The 17,413-nt window shown below is 33.4% G+C and overlaps 1 protein-coding gene across 8 annotated transcripts in view; it reads right to left on the bottom strand.

Annotated features, from left to right (window-relative positions):
* RHOT1 (ras homolog family member T1) overlaps positions 1 to 17,413 on the bottom strand; it is a 53,527-nt gene that overhangs the window by 21,310 nt on the left and 14,804 nt on the right. For all 8 annotated transcript variants that reach the window (XM_039886019.1, XM_039886018.1, XM_039886015.1 and 5 more), the window contains exons 2-11: positions 16,666 to 16,724; positions 15,051 to 15,132; positions 13,011 to 13,054; positions 12,704 to 12,757; positions 12,498 to 12,550; positions 8,690 to 8,798; positions 8,270 to 8,371; positions 3,234 to 3,332; positions 2,607 to 2,715; positions 1,717 to 1,837 (exon numbers count right to left, since the gene is read on the bottom strand). In XM_039886019.1, the coding sequence (XP_039741953.1) occupies positions 1,717 to 1,837; positions 2,607 to 2,715; positions 3,234 to 3,332; positions 8,270 to 8,371; positions 8,690 to 8,798; positions 12,498 to 12,550; positions 12,704 to 12,757; positions 13,011 to 13,054; positions 15,051 to 15,132; positions 16,666 to 16,698 (806 nt within the window). In that variant the 5' untranslated portion in view covers positions 16,699 to 16,724. The remainder of the gene's footprint in view (positions 1 to 1,716; positions 1,838 to 2,606; positions 2,716 to 3,233; positions 3,333 to 8,269; positions 8,372 to 8,689; positions 8,799 to 12,497; positions 12,551 to 12,703; positions 12,758 to 13,010; positions 13,055 to 15,050; positions 15,133 to 16,665; positions 16,725 to 17,413) is intronic.

Genomic DNA, 17,413 nt, shown 5'->3' on the forward strand with positions numbered 1-17,413 from the left:
TAAATTCAGTTGAATAAACATTTATCAAATGCACTGAGCTAGGTACTAGGGACATAAAAGAAGACAGGCTCCCTACCTCTAAGAAATCATATTCAAGTGGGAGATGTATCACAAACAGTTAATTTCACTGTCTCAACAGAATGAGATGAGTGCTGAGTATGGGTAAAGTAAGGGTAAAGTACGGGGGTCGGGGGGTAGGAGGGTGTCAGCACTGCTGAGAGACACTGTCACCTGAAATGAGACTTGAAGGCTAACAGGCATTAACTAGGTTGAAGGGAGGAGAGTGAAAACATGGACAAAAGCCTGGAGTAGGAAACAACATAGGATTGGTGGACTATAAATAGTTTAGTATTTACTTCTAAAATGAAGGCAGGGAGTAAGCATGAGCAGAGCAGATCATGAATGACCTTGTATACCAGTTAAGAAGCTTGGGTTTTATCCTGTCTTGAAGGGAAGTGACATGGCTAAATCTGTATTTATATAGCTGTTAATCTAGCAGCAGTGTGCAGGACAGAGGCAGAGTTTAATAAGATAGAAAAATTCAAGTGGTGGCCTAAGGGGCTATTTTGAAGAAAATTCAAGGCGGAGAGCATAAAGAAATTGAGAGACCACAAAGCTATAAAAGATGGGGTTTCCTCACTGTCATACTTAAGAAAGCAATAAGCAATCTCCTGGAGAATTTATCTATCTATGTAAATGGCACAGAAAACTTGACAAAAAGGTCCTGGGACAAATTCACTCATTCAATATATATTTATTGAAAAATCTAGAAAATTACTTGAGCCGGATTCAATAACTTTAACAAGAGAGGATTCAATTTAGAACTGATTAACCAACCAGGAATCCAACAAGAAAGAACTTTGCTCCCTCAATGATGGGGAAGGAGAAAACAACAACAAAGTCTTTCTGAACCTGTACATAGTTAGCTAGGGTGCTATGCTAAAATAAAAAAAGACATTATGAAGATAACGTGCCACTGAAAAAGTGAAGGAGAAAGACTGAAGCCTCGAAGGCCCAATCTTGGGAAGTCACTTCCCTGAGTTACAGAAGAGGAAGCCTAGTACAAGGCAGTCTCCTGTTTCGGGGTGACACTGGATCCATTTTTAAACAAACAGAACTTAAAAAATAACCACGAACAGACTAGTTGTTTAGGAAAAATACTTATTTTATTCTGAACTAAGAAAAGACTATAAACCTTAAAGAGAAGAACTAATGAAAAGAAAAATGCTAACTAATATATTTCTCATCTCTTAACTCCAAAAACTAGTTTATCTAGCACCTTTTATTTCCTTCCTCAGTAAAATGAATAATAATAATAAAAAAAGATATTTGCATTCTCCATAAGAAAAAAAGGAAAAGTTTGAGCCATGCTATAAATCAGTGGCTTTCAACTGGGGAAGATTTCGCTCCTGTGAGAACATATGGCAATTTCTAGAGACGCTAGACATTTTTGGTTGTCATAACTGGGGGAGGAGGTGTTACTGGCATTTAAGGATGTGCTAAACATTCTATAATGCATGGGTGCATGGGACAGACTCTACAACAAAGAATTATTCGGTCCAAAATGTCAATAGTGCTGAGGTTGAGAAACCCTGACATAAACCTCTCTGTAAGTCTAAATTATTCCTAAGTCTAAAATATCCCAAAGCTTACCTATGTGCTAAAATTTTTAAATACTTGGCAAGTGAAATCAATTAGAAAGCTAAAGGTACATACAAAGGAAATAAATATTCAGGTGTCAGATCCAGATCATCATCATAACCAAATCGTCGAAGCACAGTCCAAGTAGTTTCATGTCTCCCTCTCTGGATAAAAAGTGTGTGTAAAAAAAGAAAACCTGAAATAAAAGGAGTTAGTAAATACAATTGATGTGAAAAAGGGTACAGTCATTTGGAGGAAAAAGCATATAACACATAATGGCAAGAGCTACATTCATGAACATATGCATACTAGTTTTGTGCACTGAGGATCAAATCAAAACCAAGTTCACGAGTGTCTCATTAAAAACAGAGATGATTTTAGAATCATTTCACATATACACCCAAGTGAGCAAGAGATGGTATTAGATAAAAGGGCCAAAAACACATCCCAAGGAATACACTAACATTCACAAAGTTATAAAATAAAAACAAAGGAAATTCTTTTACAGATCTTCGTGTTTATTTCTATAATGAAAAATTCTGCTTTTCAATTTCATTTATATCACTGTGGTTCTATCACACATTCTATAGGGAACATTCTGTACTTGGTAAATTTGACTGATAGACAAAATGTCTTCTCTAAAAATAATTTTTATTTAAGGATGCTTATGAGTAGGAAGAATTTTAAGATAAATTTGTTCCAGAAATCTCTTTCCCTCAGATGGACCGCTGAATTCCTGAGATCCAATCAATTTCTCTAATTCTAATTTATGCTGACAGTAAGGATAACTATCCCCGCCAATGGCCTGTCTCTTCCAACTCTTATATATCCAAGTTAGATTTTAGGCATATGAACAAATACTAACATTTCTTAAAGTATGAATAATACTATGCTATAAAGACCTTCACTTTCTGCCAAATTTTGAAAATATTAAGTTCAAAAGGGGGAAAATACCATTCATTCACCTTTCAGTGTTAATCCACTATCAGCCACACCATCATTTATATGTTTTCTGACTACGTTCTTGACATCTTCCAGAGCTTGAGGAGCTAACGGAGTGTTGAAACAAATTCTCTAGCAAAATAAATATAACATTTTTAAAAATCAGCATTAAAACCATAAATAATATATACAAAGCATTAATCTATAAAGCAATATTAAATCAAAGAGTTGCAACCAAAAGAAACAAATTCTATGAGGATAGTCTCTGCCTTGTAAAACAAGTCATACTTAGAAGGAAAGAAACTTTCCTTACTCTCCTCATGGCATTTCTAAAACACAGAGCTCTTTGTGTAGCTATGTTACTCAAAACCAAGAAAGAAAAATAATTCAGAGTTCAGACTTCAAGTCATCCTTAATACACCCATTGTGTACCATGAAATAATACTGCCAAAGAGTCTCCTTGATTCCTAGGCGCAAGGGAGTTTTATACCCCACGTAAAGACTTAAATAGCTTGATGTGAAGGACAGTTTACATGAAAGAGACAGAAGTTTATCAACATATCATTGTTTAAGCTAATTAACTCTTATAGCTTTCTTAGTCAAAATAACCCCGCCAAGATTTACAAATGTCTGAAAAAGAGGAGATCTACCTGAAAGAAGTTGAGCTCCGCATCATTGAGAGTACCATCATTATCTTGATCAGATATTTTAAATATACGAGTAAGGGCTTTTATACAGGCTGGTTTCATCTATAAATCGTTAAGAAAATAAAATTATTTTAATTAAAAAGCTGGAATTTTAAAATGTGATTTTCATAAGGCTAAGAATAATTGATTGCTCTGTCAAATACATAACATCGAATACAACCGACATGAAAAATGAACTAAAGCAGAGCTGTTTACTTTTATACTCAACCCTTTTTAAGTAAATGAGGACCAATATTTGAAATGGTCAAACTCTTCCCTCATGACCATGACTCCTCTAAGGAGAGAGAAAAGAGAAGTTCACCTTTAGAGACAATTCATTCTTCCAGACATATAGAGAAGAAATATTTATTTATGCCCTAATTCCATAAAGAATTTCAATGGACTAATAAAACTACTAAAGGCTTTCCTTCCCAACTTCTAATATTTTTTTAAATTTCAGTTTTACTAAGGTATAATCAGCTGTCGATTTTTGACCACCAACATCTGATTACAGAATGGGACTAAATGTTTTGATCTGTCATTTGTGTGTGTATATATACCAAAGCTGGGATATAAAATGTGCTTAATTCACAAACAGGTGGCAAATTAGCACTGGTTGGTAAGTGTAAAAGCCTTTCACTAACTTCCTATTATCAGATAAATCACTTACATTTAAAAAAGAATCTTGCCTTTTGTGACTCTGTAAAACTTTTAAAAGTAATGATGTTGGAAATATACTTTGATAACATCCTTAATATTTGTTTTAGGATTTATAATTGATAGGACAAATATCTGACTATTTAAAAATAAGGCCCACAAGCTTCTAATTTGTATAATTGCTATAGTGATTATAGGATAATAATTGTCAACAATTTTGAGAAAATAAAACTTTCAGGATGATTTCTGAACATTGTGTAAACTTGGAAGCAGATTTCTTATGGAACAGCTGATTCACAGAAATTAGATGGCAAGGTAAGGAAATGTATACTTATTAATTTCAATGCTATCAAACTCAAATGCAGAAAAGAATTTTTTTAAAAAATAGGAACGTTACTTTCCCAATCATATAGATAATCCTTTCTTTTTCTGTTTTAAATGGGAGTCTCTAGGAGAGCAACTTGATATAGTGAGAAAAAGATTAAACTTAAGATATAAAGATATTAGAAAGAACTGAGAAAAAAGTTAAACATTTAGAGAGAACTGGAAGGAGCTTCCTTTATAAAAGAGTACCAAATGGACTATAATTTATAACATCTACAATCATGAGCGATTTTTTAAAAAATAAAGAATGGTAAAATATTGCTTCTATAATCCTAATACTAGATATTCAAGATTAATACAGATTACATTGTTATATTTTATTTACTCTTTTAAAAATCTGTTATATAATAACCTAAGTGTTTCAAAAAGTAACAACAGCTAGAACTATGTAAAAAAACAGCATCTAAAAATAACTTTATTTTTTGCAAGTGGTTTTTCCTCACATCACAAAAAGCTACATTAAAAAAAAGTAATTTGGCCTTTTGAGCCACGCTTCTCTTGCTCAGGCCTGCTACCACTTCTGGAAGTGTACTTTCCTTTCTAATAAAACTTTTCTTTCCTACTGTAAAAATAATAATAAATAAATAAATAAATAAATAAATGATAAAGTAATTTGAGGAAAAATAAAGTGATACATTTTTCATTAAAGCCTGAAATGTATCAGAGAAGCTAAAGTGCTCTAAGGTATTGGCTTAGATATTTAAATATTAGCCACCTTAAAATACAACACCAAAAAATGACTTCTTTTAAGAAGTATTAAAAATTGTATCTTATTAAAGCTATAAAAACTTTTTTATAGTAATAAACTCTTTTTCCATATAAGTAATCTAAACCCTCACTCAGTAAACATTATTATTACATAAAAGTTATATCTTTTTCATTATTAGGTAAGCAGGGGACTCCATGGGTCACACAGAGTCAATCAGCACTAGAAAAACAATTACAGTTTAGGTTTTAATTTTTAATATGATCTTTTTGATGATTCTGCCGTAAATCTGTGTTAAAAGGTTACTGCTGTCTAAATAAAAGTTTCTAGTGTAAGCCTAGACTCAAAGCTCGTTCTTGTGTAAAACAAGGTATAGTCTCTAAAAATTGCAGATTTTACTTCAGGCAGGTCCTTAAGAAATGAAAAAGAGATGGTGGTAGATGTTTTACTCATGAGACTGGAGAAGGGGAGGGGGTGATTAGCAGATTAGCAGAACTAATAATAGGCCTTTAAAAAGTAGCAATTAAAGAATTGAGAACAAACTAATAGAAGGGATTTAATGTACTGCTAGGCTAAGGCTTCAGAGGTTAATTCTCTATAGGAGAGTGTTTCCCTAATTTCCTCGATAATGAGATATGTACCTGGCTGAATCAGGATGTAATCTGTGTTTTTAACAAATGCACCTAGTGACTATTATGAGGAAAATTTCGGAAATACCAAGTTAAGAGTAAATTAGAAAGAAGCATTCTAATTAAAGAACAGTAACCAGGATTAAGGAAAAGCAAATCAGGGTCAGATTAAAGGATAACTCAGATTAATTACTTATAGCAGAGGCCAGCACTTTTTCTGAAAAGGAGCACACAGCAAATATTTTAGGCTTTGGGAACCAACAGGCAAAATCAAGGATATCATCTAGGTGCTTATATAGCAAGAGAGAATCAAATTTCCATAAAATTTTTATTGACAAAATTCAAAATATAATAGTTACTAAGTATAAATTTGCTATATAGGTCTACTAATAAGAATGGAAATCTTAGAGGGTTAACATTTTGATTAATTGGGGTTCAAAGTTAGTGTTCCCTACCATAAAAATTGATTGCAAATGTTCATCTGTTAATGCTGCTCTGTAATGAGATTTTACATAATCTTTGAAAAAGTTTTTGCACGGATCATATTGCCAATACTGATACACATCCATAAACATATAATTTTAACTGGGCATATTCATTGGAAGGCATTTAAAGAATTAGATTCTTTTCTTGATTTTTGCCTGTTAGCATGTCATAACATTGCAGATTAATCAGTTCCAACTGAAGGTTAGGTGAAAGCTCCTCAGCTGCACAATCAAATGGATTATGAAATATGGAAATTTCCTTTGCACTTGCATCGAGGTCCAAAAAAACAAGGCTGGAACTGTAGTTTCAACTTAGAAAATACATCTGCTTTGCCAATTAAAAATTGACTTTTTTCCTTTCTTGTTTGGGAAGATACGAAAAGCACTGATAATAAAATAAAATGTCACATAACAGTGATACACAAGATATAAATGTGTCAGTGCAAACAGCAGTGCACCAAGTACCACTCAGCACTTCTGCTGGGTACTTCAGCACTGAAAAGTGATGAGAGTACCACATACAAGCTCTGTTTGAACTACTTAACTTTGCTTTTGTAGCACAAAATACAAACAAATACAAACGTAAAGAAATAAGTATGTGCTGCAATAAAACTTATTTATGAATGATGAAATCTGAATGTCATATAATTTTCCCATATCACAAAATATTACTCCTTTCAATTGTTTTTCAATCATTTAAAAATGTGAAATGTATTCTTAGTTCTTAGGCTATAAAAAAACAGGTGGCAGACCAAATTTGGCCCATAGGTGAAAATCTGCCAACCACTTACCAATACTATAAACTTTTCCTGAAAAAAAAACCTGCAACTTTCTATTTCTTAAAAACTTAACAACAAAAAGACAAATAACTTGAGAAATAATCAAAAGACTTAAACAGACATTTCTCCAAAGAAGATATGTAAATGGCCAATAACCACATGAAAAGATGAACAAATCATTAGCCATCAGGGAAATGCAAATCAAAACAGCAATGAGATACTGCTCACATCCACTAGGATGGCTATAATAAACCAAAAAACAAAGGGAGGGATAACAAATGTTGGCAAAGATGTGGAGAAACTGGAACCCTTGTACAGTGTAGTGGTTCCTCAATAAGTTAAACATAGAATTACCATGGCACCTATCAAGTCTACTCCTAAATATACACTCAGAAGAATTAAAAACATGTTTAAACTTGTGTGTTAATGTTCACAGCAGTTCTATTCACATATCAAAAAGTGAAAACAACCCAAAAGTCTATCAAGAGATGCACAGATAAACAAAATGTGGTATATAGCCATACAATAAAGTATTATTTAGCCATAAAAAGAAATGAAATATTGATACATGCTACAATATGGATGTACCCTGAAAACATTGTTACATGAAAGCCAAACAAAAAGACTACATATGGTGTGATTCTATTTACATGAAATGTCCATAAAAGGTAAATCCACACAGACAGAAAGTAAATTAGTGGTTGCCAAGGGCTGGGGCTGAGGGGGAAGAGGAGTGACTACCAATAGGTATAGGGTTTCTTTTTAGGGTGATGAAATGTTCTAGAATTAGACAGTGGTAATGGCCACATGACTGTGTGAATATACTAAAAATCACTGAATTATACACTTTAAAAGGGTGAATTTTATGGTATGTGCGTTATCTCAATAAAAATTTAATTTTAAAAGTCCAAGGCAAAATATCATTAAATTTTAGATATTCACTAGGAATTACTGTGTTTCGTAGCTATGAAACAAAAGGGAGTGTTCATGTTGTATTACATGTTGTACCATGTCAAATAACCACACATTTTTGTGTGTGTTTCTGTTTATGGTAGCAAAGCAAGGAGACCACTAGCTAAGTCTTTGGACTTTCTGTTGTTACCGGTGCTAATTCTTTTGTTTATTTTGATGGCACTTCCTGAAATAATATTTGATCTGGAATACTTTTCTGAATATTTACTAGGTCTTTGAAGAAAAGTACCTAGAAAATACCAGTTTAATAAGCAATAAATTTAAACTTCTGCAGTTTATGAGAATACTTAAGAGTTACTAATAATCACTACCATACTAGAGTTACTACCCATACATTCCAGTCCCTACTAACGGAGATGGGAGTTGGGGTTAGGGGTAGAGTAATTACCTCTTTCTCCTCTGGGCAGTACAGGGGCCCTGTAGGATGAAGAACAGCTTTCTGTGCATAATAAAAGAGCTCTGATATGTTCTTAAGGTTTTTTGCTGAACACTGAAAAAAAGTTTAAAATATTACGCTCTGAAAATAATAATGAGAGCTCAGAACAAATTTTAAATTATCAATATAATGTAATAAGATTCTTTGAAAAAACTGAAAAAAAAAAAAGCATTTTTCTTAGCAGATACCAAAATTTAATTGTCTCCAAAGAGCTCAGAGGCCAATTCCAAGGTCTCTGTTTTATTTTGTTTACATAAGTTCATAAACAATAAGAAATTTATTCCATCTCACATCTTCTCCTCTCCTATTTCAAACCTCAATTTAGTGAGAATTCATCAACAGTATACTTCAAAATCAAATGACAAGGCATACCTCTACACAGGTTTCTATTTCTGTATACTGGTTCATAATAGGAAGGATGGTCTCCATACTACTGTATTCCACCAGGTCAGATTTGTTCCCAACCAATATCAAAGGCAGTCTGAAATAAACAGGGCACATTGGAATAATAAAGAAGGCAAAAGATATTAGATTTAATTTTAATGTACATCATAACCCATTCTAACTAACAAGCTTTAATTAATCTTCCCAATGTGAACCCCCTACTGTAGTCAAAAGCTCCCTAGAGAGCATATTTGATAAATATTTACTGAGTACCTATAATAAGCCAAGTACTGTTCTAGAAATTAAGGACACAAGGCAGACAAAAGTCCCTGCCCATCCTAGTTGTGAAAATCAGAAAACAGTCAATAAGCAAATAAACAAACAAGACAATTTCTAATTCTGTAAGTGCTATGAATGAAGTAAATAGGGGGGATATGGGATAGAGTAATGAAAAGGAACTACTTATATATGATAATCGGTGAAAAATCTCTCAGGCACTGAGTAAAGGGATGATGGATGAAATGGAATCTGCCATGTGAAGAGCCAGGAAAGACCTGGCCAGGAAGCAGAGACAGTATGTACAAAAGCCCCAAAATGAAAACAACATCCTGATAAGTCTAAAGAACAGAAAAATTCCAGAGTGGCTGGACAGTTCTGAGCAAAGGGGAAGAGATATAAAATGGGGTTGGAGAAAAGAGCAAAGACCAGACACATAAGGACTTATAGCTGTAGTAAGGAATGTGAGTTTTATTATAAGTATAAAATGGAGGTTATAAGTGGGGGAATGACATGATCTGATGGATATTTTAAAATGTAGTCATTTGTTGTCTTTTAGAGATACACATTGACATATTTACAATATATGATGTCTCTATTTATTCAAAATGATCCCAATGGGAGGGGCAATAAATGAAACAAGACGAGTTGATAATTGTTGAAGCTAAATGGTAGATACAGAGACATTTATGTTACTATTCTCTATACTTTTACATGTTTTTTTTTTTTCAATATTAAAAAGGTTTTTTTTTGTTTTGTTTTGTTTTGTTTTAATGTGGTGGCTTGGATTAGGGCAGTAAAGATGGAGAAGTAGTATTCAAATTTGAGATATAGGAGCAGCTGGCAGATTAGATATAGAGGTTGAGGGAAAGGCAGAAATCAAAAAAACACATTGGTTTTTGGCTAGATAAAATGTGTCAATCTCCTGAGACAGAAAAGATTAAGAAACTTTTTTGGGTTTGGGACAGGCAGGGAATTAAGAATTTTGTTTCAGACAAGTGAAATCTGATAAGCCTATCAGAAATCTAAATTGGGGATATCAGGGAGAACTAGCCTGGTGGAGAACTGTTATTTGTGCACCCTGCAAGAGAGCCTTAAAGGAAAGCAAATCATCCTGATGGAACTCCAAAGTGCCAGAGGAATGCTTGTAAGCATTTATTTACCCCTTAATTATGCATAAAAGGACTGGCCCACTATATAACCCAAATATAGATTCCTAACGGAGCCAGGAGGGTTTCCAAAAATGTAGTGGTTTGCACCAAAGGTGTGCTCAGAATAATTTAAGGAGCTTAAAATAATACACATGTCCAACTCCCACTCCAAACCTACTAATTCTAAAACTCTAGGGATTGGGCAAAGACAGTTATAGTTTTTTAAAGTATCTCAGAGGACAGTGATGGGTACCCCTGATTGAGAAACACCATAATAGGGGAGTGGGGAGATAGGCAAAAAAGGTGAAATGGAAAAAGAGGTCCAAGCTTCCAGTTAAGCCACAAAAAAGATTTTAAAAGATAAAACATACAAGCCATGAAGATGTAGTATATAGAGCAAAGAATATGGTCAATAATATTGTAATAACTCTGCATAGTGACAGGTGATTACAAGACTTGATGTGGTGATCACATCATAAGGTATATAAATTTTGAATCACAATACTGTACAACTGAAAACAAATATAATACTGTATGCCAACTATACTTTAATGAAAAAAAATTTTAAAAAGAACCACTATAACAGGTCCAAAAAAGTCCTAAGGAAAAATATATGTGTAACAAATATAAACTTAAGGGAGGAAGGTATTGGAAAGTGTAAGGTCCATATTATAAAAAAAACAGACCCCTTGGGACAAGTCAACTATGATAAAAATAAGTATGCTCATACGATTCTGAGAGGGAAAAAATATAGCCACACCCAAGGAAGCTCAATCAGATCTTCGAATGTTAAAAGCCACTTTCAGGTGGTCCTAGAAGAGCCACAAAATTAGCCACAGCATTTTAGGAAGCTGTCAAAGGAAAGCCAAATTTTTAAATTTCAGTGGTCCAAGCTAGTGCTTGATAGATCTTGGCAAAACTGATTTCTGTGAAGAGTCCCTCCTGGTAACAGCTCAAGCAATCAGTAAGAGGAGCAGGTGTCAGGGGCATATAGGTGTTGGATCCCCCAAGGCATCCCTGTGTAATACACCATTCTGTGATGATGTAAATCTTCTTTATGTGCACTGTCCATTAATGTAATCACAAGTAGTTACTGAGCACTTGAAATGTGGCTACGGGTGTTTGAGAAACTAGATTTTTAGTTTTTTTATTTCATTTCACTTAAATTGTCGCAACTGACTAGAGGCTGCTGAATTGGACAGTGTAGCTCTAGAGGGTCATTCTCTCCTTTCCATCTTGATAGTAAGTCACTACAAAGTTTAAAACCATGATGAAGAGGAGCCATCAGAGGTGCAAGGCACAACATATACAATACCATCGCAATCACAAAGTCTCTCCCCATTAGTATGTGAGATAGACAGACTCAGGGACCATGCTCATCTGCATAGAACCAGATCTTTAGGTTTCAAGGCACAAAAATGCCCAACCAAAAAAGAAATCTAAAAAATTAAGCAAAGGATCAGCTATTGTCAATACATAGATATTAGTCTGTCTTCCTAACATTTAAAAAGACTCAAATGCTTCATAAATAACATGTTCAATTGTACAACACTGCAAGAAAAATGTTTTGCTTCTACTTTGATTTAAAACTCAAGGCATTTGTACCCAGACCTACCATTTTGCTCAGAAAAATACAGAATGTGTGTTCTCTTGCTTTTTCCCTGTCATGTATATATGTCTTCCGCAGAATTTCAAAGAAATTTCCCTGTATAAATTCCTAAATGAAGATCTCTAGAGTTTTTCAGAGATCTTATAAAGGACTCACACATGCATTATTTCTTTGGATTATTAAAATAACCACATGTAGCCAAGACAGGTATTATCAACATTTCTGCTTATAGGTGAGGAAATAGGCTCAATGAAGTCAAAGTCTTAAAACTTGTAAGTGGCCAAACCAGATTCCACAGATCATTCATTTTCCTCCAAGTCCTATGCTCTTACATGCACCACACTATGAGCAATCGATGACAAGGGAGAACAGCATTCCTCATCAAAGGGGCATCTCAAGAGACAAGGCACTTACAATACAGGTGAAGAGGAATTCTAAAGCTAAGATTTTTCAAGCAACAGTTTGAGAAAGAAATGTAAAGATTATTTATCAAAATATTTAATGTCTGAAATTGTGAATCATTACAGTATCAGAGCTCTATTTTCTGCCCTTAAATAATATATGTGCTACATTAAATAATTTTTCCCCCAAAAGGCGTGTGTGTATAAAGAGAGAGAGACCAATAGATAAAGCAAATGTAGCAAAATGCTACCTGGTGGCTCTAAGTGAAGGGTTTATTGATGTTCACTGTACTATTTCTTGCAATTTTTCTGTAAGTTTGAAAATTTTCAATATACAAAGTTTGAGAGAAAAAAAATACCTGCTGTCTTTGTCTGTTCTTTCATTTATGAGAGGAATCCATCGACTTGTTACCTAAAATGAAAATTAACAAGAGCTAAGCCGTGATGGGATCTTCTTTGAAATTACCCTGCCCTTGGACTCCTAAAATGCTAAACTGAGGGTCAATTTTGAAAGTGCCCCACTGAAACTTAACTAAATACAGTGAAAAAAGTCATGATTTCATACCTTATCAATAGAATGCTTGTTGTTAACAGCATAAACTATGCAGATGACATTAGCCTACAAGAAAAATTAACAAGTTAATGTTGTTTATAAATAATAATAATAATAATAACAATAATAATAAAAATTTAACATGCCTCTAAGAAGAAAATGTTCCTAAGGACTTATAGCAAAAAATACATACTCAAAGTCAGCAATAATAACAAATAACTGAAAGGGTCCTCTAGATTGAGAGAATGAAAAAGGCAGGCTCATAGAATCAGCACTGTCTCCCCCGCCCCAAAAAAACCCTACAACTATTTTAACTCACCTGTGATATTTCTTGATGAAGTTGCTCATCACTCTGTTCTGCTTCTAGAAATGACAAAGTAAAAGAGTTTCATATTTTACACATGTTCATAAAAACTATGGCCAAACTAAAGTCTATGTAACACCCATCTAACATCCTTCCAAACATCCTTCATCCCTCATATGATGGTGCCAGACTAGGTGACAAAGGACAAGTCAGGGGAAAGAAAGAGTGGAACTATGATAAGGAAGCTGGCTGGCACTAAAAGACAAGTCCACAAGTGATAGCTAAGGCAAAGAGCAAAAGGCATTGTGTTATAAATCTAGGGCAGCATCTGACACAGAGTTGACAAGGGTCAGGCAAAAGAGATCAGAAACTCAAACTGGAAGAGTCAGAAGCCTAGACAAAGAGTCTACCCAAACAGGGTCGGAAGGCCACATGAGAATCTGGACAACACAAGCTTAAGATCTAGATAGCAGATATGAGGACCCAGAAGCAAAACTAGAGCATGATAATGAAGAGTCAAGAATTCCTTCTCTGGCACAGATCTCTAGCTAGAACCAGTCTCCATGGGTAGATGTGCATATAATCCCAAGGTGCAGGAGATAACGCACAACATAGCTAGGATGAAGAAGCACACAAATGAAGAGCAAAGCTATTACTGACATATTTTGATCATCTTTTGTTATATGTTTTCCCCCAAAATGCCTGTTATTTCTGACATATAAACTAATATCATGAGTTCAACTGCATTGTATATTATGTTAAATAATTGGCCGTATTTTTAATATCTTTTCATATGAAAAGTAGTTGAGTAATCAATGGATTAAGGCTTCAGTTCTTATACTGAGGTGAATCTAAGTATATAGTTACACATATTTAAAAAGAACTCTGTACATAAAACTAGTTATAAGACTGATTATAGCAGAAAGAAAACATCCAACCTCTCTCAGCTTCTAGTACAAGTACTGTCCAGGAGAAATATAATGCAAGCCATATACATAATTTTTAATTTTCTAGCAGTTACCTCAAGAAAAGTAAAAAGGAACAGGTAAAATTATTTAACCCAAAGTATCACAAATATTAAAATTTCAATATGTACTCAGTAGAGAATTAATGTAATATTTTACATTGTTTTCATTCTAAGTCTTCTAAATTCTCTTGTATTTTATACTTACAGCACATTTCAGTTTCGACTAGTCATACTTCAAGTGTTCAAATAGTCACATGTATCGGAGTGGCCAGTTCTAATACTCCTTTTTTAGGCCACATGGGATACCAGCTTAGCAAAACAAAGTATTACCAATGTAGTTATACCCATTTTTACAAATAGATTTTATCATTAAAAGCAGTTTCAGTTCACAGCAAAATGAGTGAAAGGTACGAGATTTCCCATGTATCTCCCATCCCCATATTGCTCCCCTATTATCAACATCACCCATCAGAGTGGTACACCTGTTACAACTGACCCTTTAAAAAAGGCCCAGAACAAAGCAAAATAATTTAATGATTAAAAAGTCGTAGTGTATGGAAAAATTTTAAATTATTAAAAGCAATACAAATGTGCTTCTATTAGCATAAAATATAAGCAAACAGACAACTGTTTTAGCTATTATTTTATTTGGGACAAAGGCCTGAAAATTAAAGAACAAATTTAGAATTCGACAAATTCTCAAATTCAGAACTCTTTCTAAATTGTCAGTGCATGCCAGATAACAAAATTAACCCAGAATCTCTCTCTGCAAACATACAAACTTCTCTCCCAGAACTTCAAGCAGAGTAATAATCTATCTACTTCTTATCATTTACCATCCCTCCTTCTTTTTCATTATTATGGAACCCAACTCAGTAAATCAGGGACAGAGAACTGCAAGATGGAAGCTACAGGTGAGTGTGGGAGTTGAAAGGGAGATACAAATGAGACAAGAATAGTAAATGATCATTTACTGCCAGAGAAAAAAGACTACTTCTCTTTGAACATTTTTTAAAGCTCAGTAAGTACCTTCTTTGAGAACTATTAAGTTAACCCTATAGCTTCACCTACAATAGGTCTTTTATTACCTGAGTAGTCTACAATGTGTGTTGGAACTCTCTCAGGGGTGACATCAGCTGGAATGGTGATTTCTTCTGCTCGGGGAGGAACCTTCATTAGAAAACAAATAGAGAAAAGGAAAAACTTTTGGATATTATCTATCAAACTTGTTAACAGATTATGTAAATTTATCTATATATTAGCCCCTTTCACCCATACTTATCTGTACAGGTATCTGTTATACTTTTAAATGCTTATTTTTGTGCTTTATCACAGATGCAAATATATACCAAAGCTATATGATAAACCACTTTTTTTTTTTAAAAATGCACATTTTTACCAGTGTGGACATATTAAGGATACTTCAGATCTGATGCAGCTTAAAATAGTACTTACATTAATTCAGTGTTTCAAACATTAAATTATCAGAATTCATTTCTTCTAGAGGATAATTGATTGGCTACACAAACCTTATGTTTAATGACTGCATTTTTTAGAAAGACTGGATGATTTTTTTAATCAATTAAGACCCCCTTATTCACACCCAAGAGGACCATGCGAAAATTACAATTCTAAACTAAGTTAAACTACCACAGAAAACTTTTAGATATTATACCTTGAGTGATCATAATTAACGTTGCTGATTCTATGAACCACAAATGAAAATATTCTTCATTTTACAAATTAAATAATTACTTATTTAACCATTTTATTTAAAAGGAAAAAAAGCAAAAGAAACAACGAATGGTCATATGGCCACTGTTGAAAATACTATCACATCATACATCAAATTCCTGTCTGAACAATGAAATTATACAGATATTCCTATCTAAAAAAGAGTTAAAAAAAAGGTAAATGCAAATACTGTTACTAATAACTCCTACTATGTGAAGAAAGAGAATAATAGGAAGTAATTTTCGCCCCATTTGCATTGATCCCATTCCCCACAACAATATCCTGACTTTACATAAGGCTTTAGACAGCAGTCCCTCATACTGGAACTTCCGAAATGTAAATAAATATATTGTCAGTAATAATAAAACCACCTTACTTTTGGTGGCATTCTACCACTATTAAGCTTATTTTATTTGAGACCTGCAACAATTGTCTGAGGTAGGCAAAAGCGGAATGAACTAGTTTCGCCATTTGCAAAATGACAGAGGTGAATAGTATTAAAGGCTTTCAAATATGTGTGCCAGATCCTAGTGGTTCTAATGCCCCTGAGACTGAGGAGTGTCGGGTAGAAGGCAGGTGGGGATCCAGATCTTTCACTCTAACTTCAACTAAAGGAATATTCATCTGCTTTATGTTTTGGGCTTATGAGTAACATTTGTTTTTAAGAAAGGATTTTATCTCTAATATCCCTTTTTACAGATGAGACAAATAAAGCACAGAGATGACAAACATACTAGCCAAAGCCAAAAGTAGGATATGCAAAGGATTGAAGTGAACTCAGATCTAGTGTGATTCTTCTACCTACACTATATTTCAGGGATGTCTTATATAAACTAATATAGGACTTTTTAAAAGTCACAACTGTCAGAAAGGAAACACATATAAAAAAGGGCAGAATTTATTTCATTTTAACTCAATTTTGATAATTTTAAAGCATTTTAAAAATAGAAAAGAAATTAAAATGTTTACCTCCTCTGGGAATTCTTCACTGACCAGAGACATAATCAGTGATGTCTTCCCAACTCTAGCTGTGAAAAAAAAAAAAAAATCATTACTTTAATGAAGTGTTCACTTTCTACATAAAAACTCAAATTCAGCAACCACACAGAAAAGTCTGTTATTTGTTAGCTAAATTTGGAGGCATCCAAATTACCAAGTTTTAGTACAATACTTAAAGTATATATTTTTCTTCTGCTTAGAAAGTTACACATACTCATTGTTTAAAACAAAAAAATTAACAAAATTTGACAAAAAAGTAAAATTTTCCCATATCCTCCATTAACAGTTTAATATAGACAGTCTCCCAGATTTTTCCTATACTTATATTAATATATTACAATAGTTTACCACAGAGGAATCATAGTATTCATACTATTTTGCAATCTTCCGTTATCACTTATTTATGTATTGGGACAGTATTTCATGTCAATATATAAAAACCTCCTGGGATGAGAGAAGGAAAAGTTATTATTTAATGGATATGGAATTTTTATTGGGGATGAAAAAGTTTAAGCTATAGAAAATGGTGACTGTTTACATAACACTGTGACTGTATTTAATGCCACTGAATGGTTAAAATGTTAAATATTTTGTTTTTGATATTTTATCACAATTTTTTAAAATAGCAATAGTAAGTCCATTTTATGTTAACATTTATAAAACCTCCTACATTATTTTTTGATAATGGTATAAAAATCCATTGTATGATATGTCACAA

This window comes from Pteropus medius, unplaced genomic scaffold (genome assembly GCF_902729225.1).
Source record: "Pteropus medius unplaced genomic scaffold, Ma_sr-lr_union100, whole genome shotgun sequence".
Classification (NCBI taxonomy): Eukaryota; Metazoa; Chordata; class Mammalia; order Chiroptera; family Pteropodidae; genus Pteropus; species Pteropus medius.